Raw genomic sequence first — 12,266 nt, forward strand, 5'->3', positions numbered from 1 at the left:
GTCTGACTTTGATGCTGTTCAGAGACAGTCTTGTAGTCAATTACATCTAACGTTGCTAAATTATACCTCACAGTACGTGGATTTTACAACTCTGATGCTAGCTTTTCCTGCAGCATAAATAACATTTGAAAAGATAGTTCCAGATGAGATACAAAGACCACCAAAATTCTCTCTGTGCCTTCAAGGAACAGTCATTTAGGAGCTTCTCCAATATCTTTCAAAACCACTTTACTGATTTGTTCACAAGAAAATAATTAAATAATGTTCTGGTAAAATAGATATAGAATGGCTGGTGTTCTTATTTCAAAGGTGAAGGAAATAGTCCCTATTAAGTTGATTTAAATAAGAAGGTGTATTAGTGCAATTCGGTGTGACATGTACCATCAGAACATAGTGATCAAAGTATAAATAGAAGTTATATGTTTGGATGTCCTGTTTATAGAGGGTCATTAACCATAAAGTTAGTTGATATTCTTTGAGTTGGAATTTCTTTCTTTCCCCTGGCTTTCTGAGTTATAATTGACAAATAAAAATTGTATATAATTGTAGGTGTACAATGTGATGTATTGATATACGTATTCGTTGTGAAGTGATTGTCATAATCAAACTAATTAACATATCCATCACCTCACCTAGTTACATTTGTGTGTGTGTATGTGTGTGTTTGTGTGTATGTGTGGGGGTGAGAACACTTACGATCAACTCTGTTAGCAAATTTCAAGTGTACAATACGGTATTATTAACCGTAGTCCCCGTGCTGTACCTTAGCTCTCCAGAACTTATTTATCCTGCATAACTGAAACTTTGTACCCTTTGACCACCATCTCCCCATTTCCCCCACTTCCCAGCCCTTGGCAACCACCATTCTACTCTGCTTTTATGAGTTAGACTTTTTTTAGATTCCACGTGTGGACGAGATCATACCATATTTGTCTTTCTGTGTCTGGCTTATTTCACTTACCATAATGTTCTCCAGATTCACCCATGGTGTCACAAATAGCAGGATTTCCTTCTTTTTAAAGACTGAATATTATACCATTGTGTGTTTTTATATATATATATATGTATCCATACCACATTTTCTTTATCCATTCATCCATTGATAGACACTTAGTTTGCTTCCGTATCTTTACTGTTGTGAATAATGCTGCAGTGAACATGGGCATGCAGATATCTCTTCAAGATACTGATTTCATTTCCTTTGGATATATACTAGAAGGGGGATCGCTGGATAATATGGTAGTTCTGTTTTTAATTTTTTGAGGAATCCTTATACTGTTTTCCATAATGGCTGCACCAATTTACATTCCCACCAACAGTGCACAAGGGTTCCCTTTACATCCTTACCAACAACTTACCTCTTGACTTCCTGATAATAGCCATCCTAACAGATGTGAGGTGATATCTCATTGTGGCTTTGATTTGCATTTCCTTGATGATTAGTGTTGTTGAGCACCTTTTCATGTGCCTGTTGGTCATTTGTATGTCTTTCGAAAAATGTCTGTTCAGGTCCTCAGTCCCCTTTTGAATCGGGTTGTTTGGTTTTTGGCTATTGAGTCGAGTTCCTCGCATATTTTGAATATTAACCCCTTATCAGATGTATGGTTTGCAAATATCTTCTTTCATTCTACAGGTTGCCTTTTCACTCTGGTAATTGTTTCCTTTGCTCTGCAGAAGCTTTTTAGTTTGATGCAATCCCACTCGTCTGTTTTTGCTTTTGTTGCCTGAATTTTTGATGTCACATCCAAAAAATCATCACCCAGGCAAATGTCAAGACGTTTTTTCCCCGTGTATTCTTCTAGTGGTTGTACACTTTCAGGTCTTATATTTAAGTCCTTAATTCATCTTGAGTTGATTTTTGTGTGAGATAAGGGTCCAGTCTCATTCTCCATTTATTGGAGAGACTATCCTTTCCGCATTGTGTGCTTGACGCCCTTGTCAAAGGTTAGTTGACCATAGGTGTGTGGATTTATTTCTGGACTCTCTATTCTGTTCCATTGGTCCATAATGTCTGGTTTTTTTTTAAGAAATTCACGTTCTTTTATTTATTTATTTATGACTGTGTTGAGTCCTCGTCTCTGTGCGAGGGCTTTCTCCAGTTGCGGCAAGTGGGGACCACTCCTCATCGCGGTGCGCGGGCCCCTCACCACCGCGGCCTCCCTTGCCGCGGAGCACAGGCTCCAGACGCGCAGGCTCAGCAATTGTGGCTCACGGGCCCAGCCGCTCCGCGGCACGCGGGATCCTCCCAGACCAGGGCTCGAACCCGCGTCCCCCGCATTGGCAGGCAGACTCTCAACCACTGCGCCACCAGGGAAGCCCTGTCTGTTTTTATGTCAGTACGATACTATTTTGATTACTATAGGTTTATCATATATTTAGACATCAGGAAGTGTGATGCCTGAGTTGAAATTTCTTATCAAGGAGAAGAAGGTAGTAAAAAAAAAAAAATGCTCTGAAAGTAAATACAAAATGCTTTTTATTCTTTTTGTTTGCAAAATTGACTTATTTATTTCTATAAATAATTGCACAGGTACATTTGGTGGCAAGAGTCGGGAGGGGTCCTGGCTTACATTTAGGTTCCTAGAACATGCCAGGCCCTGTGCTTGGCTCTCAACATTCTTAATCTTATTAAATTCTCACAATGACCTTGAAAATTAGTTGTGACTCTCCCATTTTACAGACTAAGGGAACTGAGAATCAGGTGAGGTTGTTTGCTCATGACCCCACTATTGAACTCTCGCTTTTGCACTGCTTACCCGACACATTTTGTAGTTCTTTGTGTTGAAAGTGGCAGTGTAGTATATCATATCCAGCCTTAAGAATTTCTGGTGAACTTTTATTTTATTAGCAGAAGTACAGGCTGTTTTATAAAATGTGAAAAAATATTAACGTAACAGTTTTTGTAAATACAAAATCTGTGATATACAAATTTAGGCTTTTCATATATCTTTCAACACTTGATCTCTTTTGTCTTTTGATGTCTTTTGAACCTCTTGAGACTTGTGGCCCTTGGTCTTTAGCATCTAGAAGAGTTAGCGAAGATTGCTATTATATGTCATCACAGAAACACAGGACTTCAGAGCTGGAAAGGGCTTCAGAGAGAGAGTTCAGCTTCCCCTGTTACTAAGGAGGGAACAAAGTCCATTTGGTTTTAGTGACCAGTTCCAGTGCCCCGCCCAGGACAGCAGTAGCCCTGCCAGGGGGTGGAGGTAGCTTAGCCCCGTGGCAGGAAGTGAGGCTCCCAGGCGAGCTGCGGTGGTCTCACTGCCTGTGTTGGTGAATGTGGCTTCTGCAGACTTCCTAGTCTGATCACTTGCCTTGGACGGTTCCTGATCTGGTCCTTCTTTTTTGCACATTTTCAGGATGATCTACAAAGACACAGCAGACATTAAATTTGCATCATTCAGTGAGTGTAGGGTATGAAGATATTTTCCAAAACTATCTAAGTGGCTCCAGACTGAGCTGTGAAATGTTGGCATTTGATATTTTTATAGTTCTTGATTTGAAGTCCATCCCATGGAAAATAAGTTTATGCAGTTTATTTGGTAATGTGTAAAGTGGCATGATATTGAAGTAGATTGTTCTCCACAGGGAAAGGGCACTGCACATGTGAGCAAGGAGCCCTTGCCTTAATCCCCGCTTAGCCATGAACTTGCTCAAAGACCTTGGGAATAGCTGATTTAAAAAAAATTTACTCCATGGGTCCCTTGGCTTTTAGTCTTTAAAAGTCAATATTAATGCTGATCATTTATGATAATCATAATTAATAGCAATTATATAATTAATAGTAATTTATAGGATGCACTACATAACTTACAAGGCTCAGTACACAATGAAAACCTGGGGGCCCTTGTTCAGAAATTATTAAGAATTTCAAGATGACAACAGCAGGGCACCAAACCGAGCCCTGGGCTCTTCTGCGGGACTGCATGGGTCACATGCCCATGAAGCTAATTCCAGCCATTTAAGATGTGTCTGTGACTTGCCAGGAGCCGTGCTAGGCAGGAGGGATACAGTGGCACACAGGACAGACCTGTCCTTGCCTTCATGGAACATGCCGTTGAGTGGTGTAGATTACTACAAGTAAATAAGCGTGACCATGAGTCCATTGGTGAAAACTGGACAAGGCTGAGAAGGGCGAGTACAAGGTGCTGTGGGAGCACGTGATTTGGAGCCTCACCTCGTCTGAGTCTCATCCTTTTCTGTTTTTCACTTTATTATGTTCTTATTGATGCACTGTGGAATTTCTTTTCCATCCTTTCCAGCCATACATAGAAGAAATTTGTGAAAGTCTTCGAGGCAGCATTTTTCAAAAATTCATGGAAAGGTATGAAACTTTATGTATAAAATCTTTTTTTTAATAGAGATATATTTGACATGTAACATTATCTTAGTAATATATCAATGTCTTTATACTGATAAGATCTTGTACTGTGTAGGTGTACCTCATTTTACCCAATAAGTGCTGTCCTTAAAATGTGTTAATTTATTCATTCAACAAGCATTTATTGACCATGTGCTATGTGCCAGGCTTTGCATTAGATTGTTTCCTCTGTACTTTATAATTTAGGATTTGTATATATTAACATCCCATTGACCTTTAGTTCTTTAGCTTCCAAATGGTCCAAAATTTAAATAGGCTTAGGAAGCTCACAATTAAAAGTATCTTATTGGAACACCTTTGCTAATGCAAGCACGAGTCTATATCTAATTCGTTTATATGTTGAAATCATATCCTTCAAAGTGAGACAAGCCTTCTCTTGATTCTTTACGTAGTAGAATTTAAGTATCGGCAAATGTCTGTAGTCATATACATCATTAATGTACCCGATAAATATGTCCCCCTGGGTTACTCAAGCTATAGGGTATGTCTGTCGTATAAAATTCTGAAAATTTTCGGTAATGCCTATAAAAGTGTTCACATGCTTCTCAGGCACCCAAGAGTCAATCCTTCAGTATTTTGAGTGTTCCTCTATGATAATGCACCTTTGGAATTGGACTTTCTAACACTGAATCTGCATTCACACTGACTGTACTCTTCTCCATAAACTCGGCTAATTTCTAGACAGTTGTCGTAATGACCGTGCCGCATCGATGGAGCAGCCTGCAGCTGTTCAGTAGTTGCCCTTTAAGAGCAAATACTTCAGTGCAGTTTTTTTTTTTCTCCACATGTTCATAGAACTAAAATAATTAAAATAAAATTTAAAAAGTGCGTCATGATTCTACCAGAGTTCAAGAGATAATTTTATCTTGGAGTAGAGTCAATACTTCAGGAAATGAATCTGCATACAAATGATTACATTTTTCTGAGCAGGAGCAGAGGCTTTGCCAAAAAGCCGTGGAATCAAACTGAGAGGATAGGATGCCAGCTCAGGGGTGAGACTCAACCAAGTCCTGGGCTGTCTCCACTGCTGTTGATTCTAAATCTGACTTTTCCCAAACTCCTGGGTCAACCTTGCTGTTATATGATCCTTGGTGGAGAGGGGAGAAATGGGGATGGTAATTAAAATTGGGGAAGAGGTCTTGTTAACTCCATCGTGTATCCACCAGGTAAACCTGCACAGTCATTTTCTCCCACTGAGTTAACCATTCACTGTGGGTTTTTTTTTTTAGTTTTATTGAAGTATAGTTGATTTACAATGTTAATTTCTGCTGTACAGCAAAGTGATTCAATTATATATAGATATACACACACACACGCGCACACACACACACACACACATTCTTTTTCATATTCTTTTCCATTATGGTTTATCCGAGGATGTTGAATATAGTTCCCTGTGCTATATAGTAGGACCTTGTTATTTATCAATTCTCTATGTAATAGTTTACATCTGTTAAACCCAGACTCCTAATCCATCCCTCTCCCAACCTCCTCCCCCTAACCATTCACTCTTATCACCACAGGAAATACAAGTGAAGCTGTTTGCATTTTAGGCAGGCATGCACATTGGATTTTCTGAAACTGTTACCATTTTATATAAATGAATTATTTTTAAAGTCAGTTCATTTATATATATATTTTTTGGTTCTTTTTATGTTAATACATTATCAAATTAACAGTAAAAAAATCCATTGTCAGGCCAAGAGTTCAGAGTTTGGGTTTTTTTGTTGTTAATTAATTAATTTATTATTTATTTTTGCCTGCGTTGGGTTTTCGTTGCTGTGCGTGGGCTTTCTCTAATTGCGGTGAGCGGGGGCTACTCTTCATTTCCGTGCACGGGCTTCTCATTGCGGTGGCTTCCCTTTGTTGCGGAGCTCGGGCTCTAGGCGTGCGGGCTTCAGTAGTTGTGGCTCGCGGGCTAGAGCACAGGCTCAGTAGTTGTGGCGCACGGGCTTAGTTGCTCCGCGGCATGTGGGATCGTCCCGGACCAGGGCTCGAACCCGTGTCCCCTGCATTGGCAGGTGGATTCTTAACCACTGCGCCACCAGGGAAGTCCAGAGTTTGGGTTTTGAAAAGCACAGGCGCTCCATAAATAGAACCTTGTAGACTTCAGCATCGTCAGGACTGGCCGTGCTTTCTGAGGGCCTCACGGTTCAGGCGACTTTTCTCGGTGGCCACGCTGCAGTTTGATAGTAGAGAAGTAAAGAGGAAGTCTTCATGTAGAGAACAAACTTATGGTTGCCAAGGGGGAGGCAGGGTGGGGCAGGGGTTGGGCTGGGAGTTTGGGGTTAGCAGATGCAAACTATTATATAGAGAATGGATAAACAACAGGTCCTACTGTATAGCAGGGAACTAGATAAACCATAATGAATAATGAACTAGATAAACCATAATGAATATATAATGAATGTATATCACATATATCCTGTGATAAACCATAATGAAAAAGAATATATATGTGTATAACTGAATCACTTTGCTGTTCAGAAATTAACACATTGTAAATCAATTATACTTCAATTAAATTAAAAAAAAAAAAAGAGGACGTCTTCAGCAGTGCTGAGCCTGCCTCTCCACCTTCTCCTGAGGCCCAGCAGGGACACGGGGTTAAGTTCCCTGTGGGGCTGAATCCCGGAGGGAGGCTTTCCCTCTTCTGGATGAGGCTGGTGAGCCTCGCTTCAGCAGTGAACATCAGATTGCTCAGTGATCTAAAGCCCACGTCAGGGGTTAGAGTTAAAAACACTCGTTCTGCTCACCCTCGCTGCGCCCCAGTCGTCTTTGTATCTTTCACCCCTGCTCTTCCCTCCCAGGCAGCGGTTAAGTCACCTGCAAGGGCTCTCGCTCTGAAGCCCTGTGCTGCCCAGGCTCTGCCCTATTCTCAGCCCCGGTTCCTCCTCCCCATCCAGAAGTGCCCATTCTAGTGACTAGATATTGCCTAGGAATGGAGCTCAAGGAACCCCGTGGGCACACGACAGCCGGGACACCCAGGAGCCGTCTGTACTTGCTAAAGAAGAACTTGTTATCGTACTTAACGGGCAAAATGTCTGTTCTTATTTTTTGATGGAGTGTGTGTTCTTTTGGCGCAGGGTATGGGTTGGGAGTTGATTCTCCTCGACTCTTCTCTTGGCCAGCAGGGCACTTCTCTCTCCCTGGTTGTTTACCCTCCCCAGCTAGTTTGCAAGTTCATAAAATGTGCCAGATCACACACCCCCACACCCCCACCTCCGTTGCCATCTCTGAACTCCAGAATCCGTGAGAAGGCAGGGTGTGAGCTAGCCTCACACACACCAAGTGATTTCAAAGTCATGGATTTATTCACCCCAGTGTGGTTTCACCTTTTGCACTCACCATGCTTTAAAAAAAACTCTTTGAAATAACTCTCAGAAACTCAAAATTTATTTTACCAACCTCATAGAGATGTTAGGAGGATCAGTGAAACACTCTTTAAAAGTCATTTCAGAGTCATTGAAAAAAGATGCTATGTAATTACAAGAGTGCTTCTGCTTTTAATTCTTAATTTGATTATTAGCCTCAGAAATATTTTTAAAAGATCCTTAGAAGGCATATTAGATGAAACCCCCAGGGACCTGGGATATTTGGATGCCTTAAGGCATCGTATTACAGTGCTGATAATACCTGTAACTTGCACTTCATAGAACTCCCTCTCTTCCTGCCTTTCTCTCTCCCTCCCTTTCTTCCTTTTTTAATTCATTCATTCCTTCATAGAACCCTGAATACCATTCCTATGTAAGGAATCAGCCAGGGGCTAGATGAAGTCCAACAATCACTAAAAATGTTCTTTGCTTTTAAGGAGTATTCAATCCAGAATGCATTTCTTCTGAAAAAAAATTTAAAAGCAGACATTTTATAGATATGTTGCTCATTAATAAAAAATAATCCCAATAATGCCTTTATTAATGGGGTAGATATATTTCTTACTTCATGGATGAAAAAATCACTTCTCCAGCAGTTGAGTAAACTGGGAGCTTATCAGTGCAGTATGACTTACTCCATCTTCCGATTCTCTTCTGAGGGTTTCTCTCCTGCACTGTTCGCATCTTTGTGAGGCAGACATTGGTTTGGGTTCAAATCCGGCTCCACCCATTCTCTCTCCGTGTGGCCTTGGGCAAGGTCAGGTCTTCTTGGCTGTAAGCTGGGCATCATCTCGGTACCCGATCATGGAGTTGTTGAAGGAGTAGATGAACAGGGCCTGGAGCATGATAAGCACTATTTAGGTATTATATTTGCTACCCCTCTAATTATTTGTAAACAGCAGTTTTTTTGTCATTGAGAGCTGCACTGTCCAGTATGGTAGCCACTAACCACGTGTAGCTGTGGAACTCTTGAAATATGATTAGTCTGAATTAAGATGGGCAAATACCCACCAGATTTCAAAGACTTAATACAAAAGCAAGAATGTAGACTATCTCATTAAAATTGTATATTGATTTGATTTAATTTTATGTTGAAATGATAATTTTTTGATGTATTGGTTTAAATAAAATATATTATTAAAATTAAATTACATACGCAGCTTCTGTTACCCGTCTCTTGGACAGTGCTGACTCAGATAAAGATATCACCACAGCATAATGACAATAAAGGAGAAACACAGAGTCTTCAATTTGAATCATAAAATAAAGCCTTAAATACCAGGTGAATCCTTTGTGAAAAAATGTTTATGAAAACTTACTCCATTTGAGAAGCAACACCAGCAGTACAATTCTAGTTTCTCAGTTAACTTGATATTTAACTTTTCAGTAATTCCTTAACATTCTTTTTCAGTGACAAGTTCACTAGATTTTGTCAGTGGAAAAACGTGGAATTAAATATCCATGTGAGTATCATCTTTGCCTTTCTTTTTTTAAATAAAAACTTCCTCTGGCTCAACTTCGTGAGAAAATATTTTATTCGGCAGCATACTCCCAAGGGTGACGCACTTTCCAAACAGATGTCGTGCTTATGGCTTTATGCGTGAAAACTCCATCCTCCTATACCCAATTGTAAACACTTTGAATTTTAATTCTCTTTTCTCATATTCATGTAACAATGTGTTTATTTATTTAAGAATGGTTATTTTAAGCGGTAATTGACCTTTTAACAGAAGTAGTTGTAAAAATACAAGTCTTCTACATAATGTAATTCCCTTATGCCCGTGCCTTATGCCATCTTGGTAAAGTTCCTTTTTTTCTTATTCTTAGGTGCAATGATGTAATAAACATGATGACATCTTTTACTAGACCACGGTTTCATCTTTTTTATTATTTTGAGAATGATAAAAGCAGTCCTCAAAGACAGGCTACTTTCTGACATTAACCCCTTAGCATTGTATCTTCTTTTAGCTCTTCACTGTCAGTAATTCTAGGGCATGTTCTTTACTTCGCTTTTAGAGTGTACGTTTCTCTTCCACTTTCCTTCATGCTCTCCCTTCACATAGGTTTGCAATTGAGAAAAAGAAATAACTGGATTTTTTTTTTTTTCAGTTTTTTACTTGAGCAGTGCTATTGGAAGAAGTGGGGTTTTTTTCTTCTTCTTCTTCTTTTTAACCTCCTCTCTCCACCCCATTTCCTGGCAGGATTGAGAAGCAAGAGGCAGTGACACATTTTTAAAACGAATCCCTTATTGGGACTTCCCTGGCGGTCCAGGGGTTAGGACTCCACGCTTCCACTGCAGGGGGCACGGGTCCGATCCCTGCTCTGTCGCTGTGGCATGCCGCAGCACGGCCAAAAAAAAATCCCTCATATCTGCTGTGGAGGTTTCTTGTGCTTGTGTTGCTTTAGCAGACATGGTATCCTCATGTCTTCACGTCCTCATGTCCTCTGAGCACCAAACATGAAGCTAGTGGGCCAGATGCCCCTCCCTGGCTGCAGACATGACATTTGAAGGGTTGTCTGGGGAAACCCTTCAAGCATCTGACCCTTCATTTGCCAGGATACATAAACTAGTAGGCATTTGCTGTTATCTGATGGCCTCTTGCCACGAACATAGGACTATCTATCTGCCTTCGTACCGTCTAATGCCATGAAAACTGCTTAGGAAGCAGGGCATTGCTGGGATGATATTGACAGAGTGCTTATGTACAAAGCCTCTTCATAGAGTTACTCACACTTGGTCTGGTTTCATGCTCACATGCCCAGCATGAGTCCTCTCTACTCACTGACGTTATTGATAAAACATCCACACGGCCAGCATCTGTTGGGCTTTCTGATCATATGGCCCACAGTTAGGAAAACATAGATGCCCTTGATGTGGACCTATTTTTCTACCATGACGTTCCTGGCCTTGCTGAACTGTTCCCAAACTTTAGGCTTCAGAGTAGCTGATGTTGCTTTGTGTTTTGAGTGGAAATTTCACACTCACTTGTCTTCAAAGCGTACATCTTCTAATATAAGATTTATGAGATCAGAAAACCAATCTAACTCGGCTACAACTGCGTCATCTTCCCATTTGCCTCCGTGGTGTGCCTTCTGTGCAGTTTGCATAGAAGGTGGTTCTAGAATGTCCTGCCATCTTGTGCTTCTCACCTCTCAGTTTGAGGGACCAGTCATGGAAAGAGCAGGTGTATCTGAATCGCTATTTTAATAACTGTATATGTTTTACATGAAAACAACAGCATAATTCTTATGCAGTTTTACGTTTCCATGTCCCATTTTGAATTCACAGTTGACCATGAATGATTTCAGCGTACATAGGATTATCGGACGAGGAGGATTCGGTGAAGTATATGGTTGCAGGAAAGCAGACACTGGAAAAATGTAAGCTTTCTAGGCTCGTATATTTTGCTGGGGATTCTAAGAGAATTTTATGCTCGCATCAAAAGGAAACCCCTGTGTAGATTTATGGAAGCCCGTGATCTCACTCCTGCAGTAATTTACCTCAGAAGGAAATAGGCTGTATTTTGTAAAGCATAGCAAACGAGATGATCTGGAACTTCTACCTCTTAGGGCTAAATGGGAAGGGAACCAGAAACTGTGTATCGGGAGCCTGCAGTGGTTCAGGCCGTGGGTGAAGAGCCAGGAATCCAGAGGTGGCCAAGAAGGGGTGTTATGTACGGCCTCCCAGTCCGATCAGACTGCAGAGAATTCTCTGCTTTGCAGGGGAGAGACATTCTCTTCTGATCCCCCTGTGATTTAGCATGTGCAGTTTGGGGTGATAGAAAACATACCTTCCAGTTCTGTGCTGCACGGTGGGCTTTTTGATCCTAATATGCACTTTACTTGTCGTTCGTTACCTTTCACTAAACTTTAGTTTTACTTCATCATAACTGCTTGTCGAGGTGTTGAGGATGCCCAGTCTGACACGTGTTGTTGTTAGAAGTAAATAATATCAATTTGTCTCTTCATACACATTTACGATTTCACCCGACTCTTGGAAACCGCCAGGGCGTGGTAAATAGTCTTCTATTTTATAGGTTAAGGGTAGACGCTTCTCAGGAGTCACACAGCTAGGAAGTGGCCAAGCTCAGCTCCCATGAATCCTCGAGCACGTCGTTTGCAGCCTCCAGGCTGCCAGTGACAGTGACCTGCCACCTGCCCTTCGGGGGGGTGCCCTCAGCTTGCTTACTCTGAGGGGCTCAAGACCTGTGGGTGCCACCTTCTCTGTGGTCTGCAATCCGAAGGTCTTATTAAACATCGTCACAGCAGGGTGGTGATAGAAGTAGTATGAGGCATTTTGAAAATTCTTTATCATAAAAAATAAATATTTCAAGAACGCGTCACTTCATGTGTTCTCAATACTTGATCCCATAATTAAGCCAATCAGTGTCTCACAAATGGATTTGTCATATAGAACTCCTGGAAGAGTGGATAAAAATATCAAATTTGAACATCTGTCTCTGTCTTGCTGTAACTCATAACATTATAAGTTATAAGTAAGTTAGGAA

The 12,266-nt window shown here is 40.9% G+C and overlaps 1 protein-coding gene across 7 annotated transcripts in view; it reads left to right on the top strand.

Moving 5' to 3' along the window:
- The window catches only part of LOC309610921 (G protein-coupled receptor kinase 3), a 124,310-nt gene that overhangs the window by 68,659 nt on the left and 43,385 nt on the right, over window positions 1–12,266 (top strand). For all 7 annotated transcript variants that reach the window (XR_014234232.1, XM_082354475.1, XM_082354477.1 and 4 more), the window contains 3 exons: window positions 4,266–4,327; window positions 9,170–9,221; window positions 11,048–11,139. Coding sequence is in view for 6 of the 7 variants with exons in the window: in XM_082354475.1 (XP_082210601.1) it covers window positions 4,266–4,327; window positions 9,170–9,221; window positions 11,048–11,139 (206 nt within the window). In the remaining variant the exon portion in view is untranslated. The remainder of the gene's footprint in view (window positions 1–4,265; window positions 4,328–9,169; window positions 9,222–11,047; window positions 11,140–12,266) is intronic.

Source organism: Balaenoptera borealis (assembly GCF_965194805.1).
Source record: "Balaenoptera borealis genome assembly, chromosome: 14".
In the NCBI taxonomy this organism is placed as follows: Eukaryota; Metazoa; Chordata; class Mammalia; order Artiodactyla; family Balaenopteridae; genus Balaenoptera; species Balaenoptera borealis.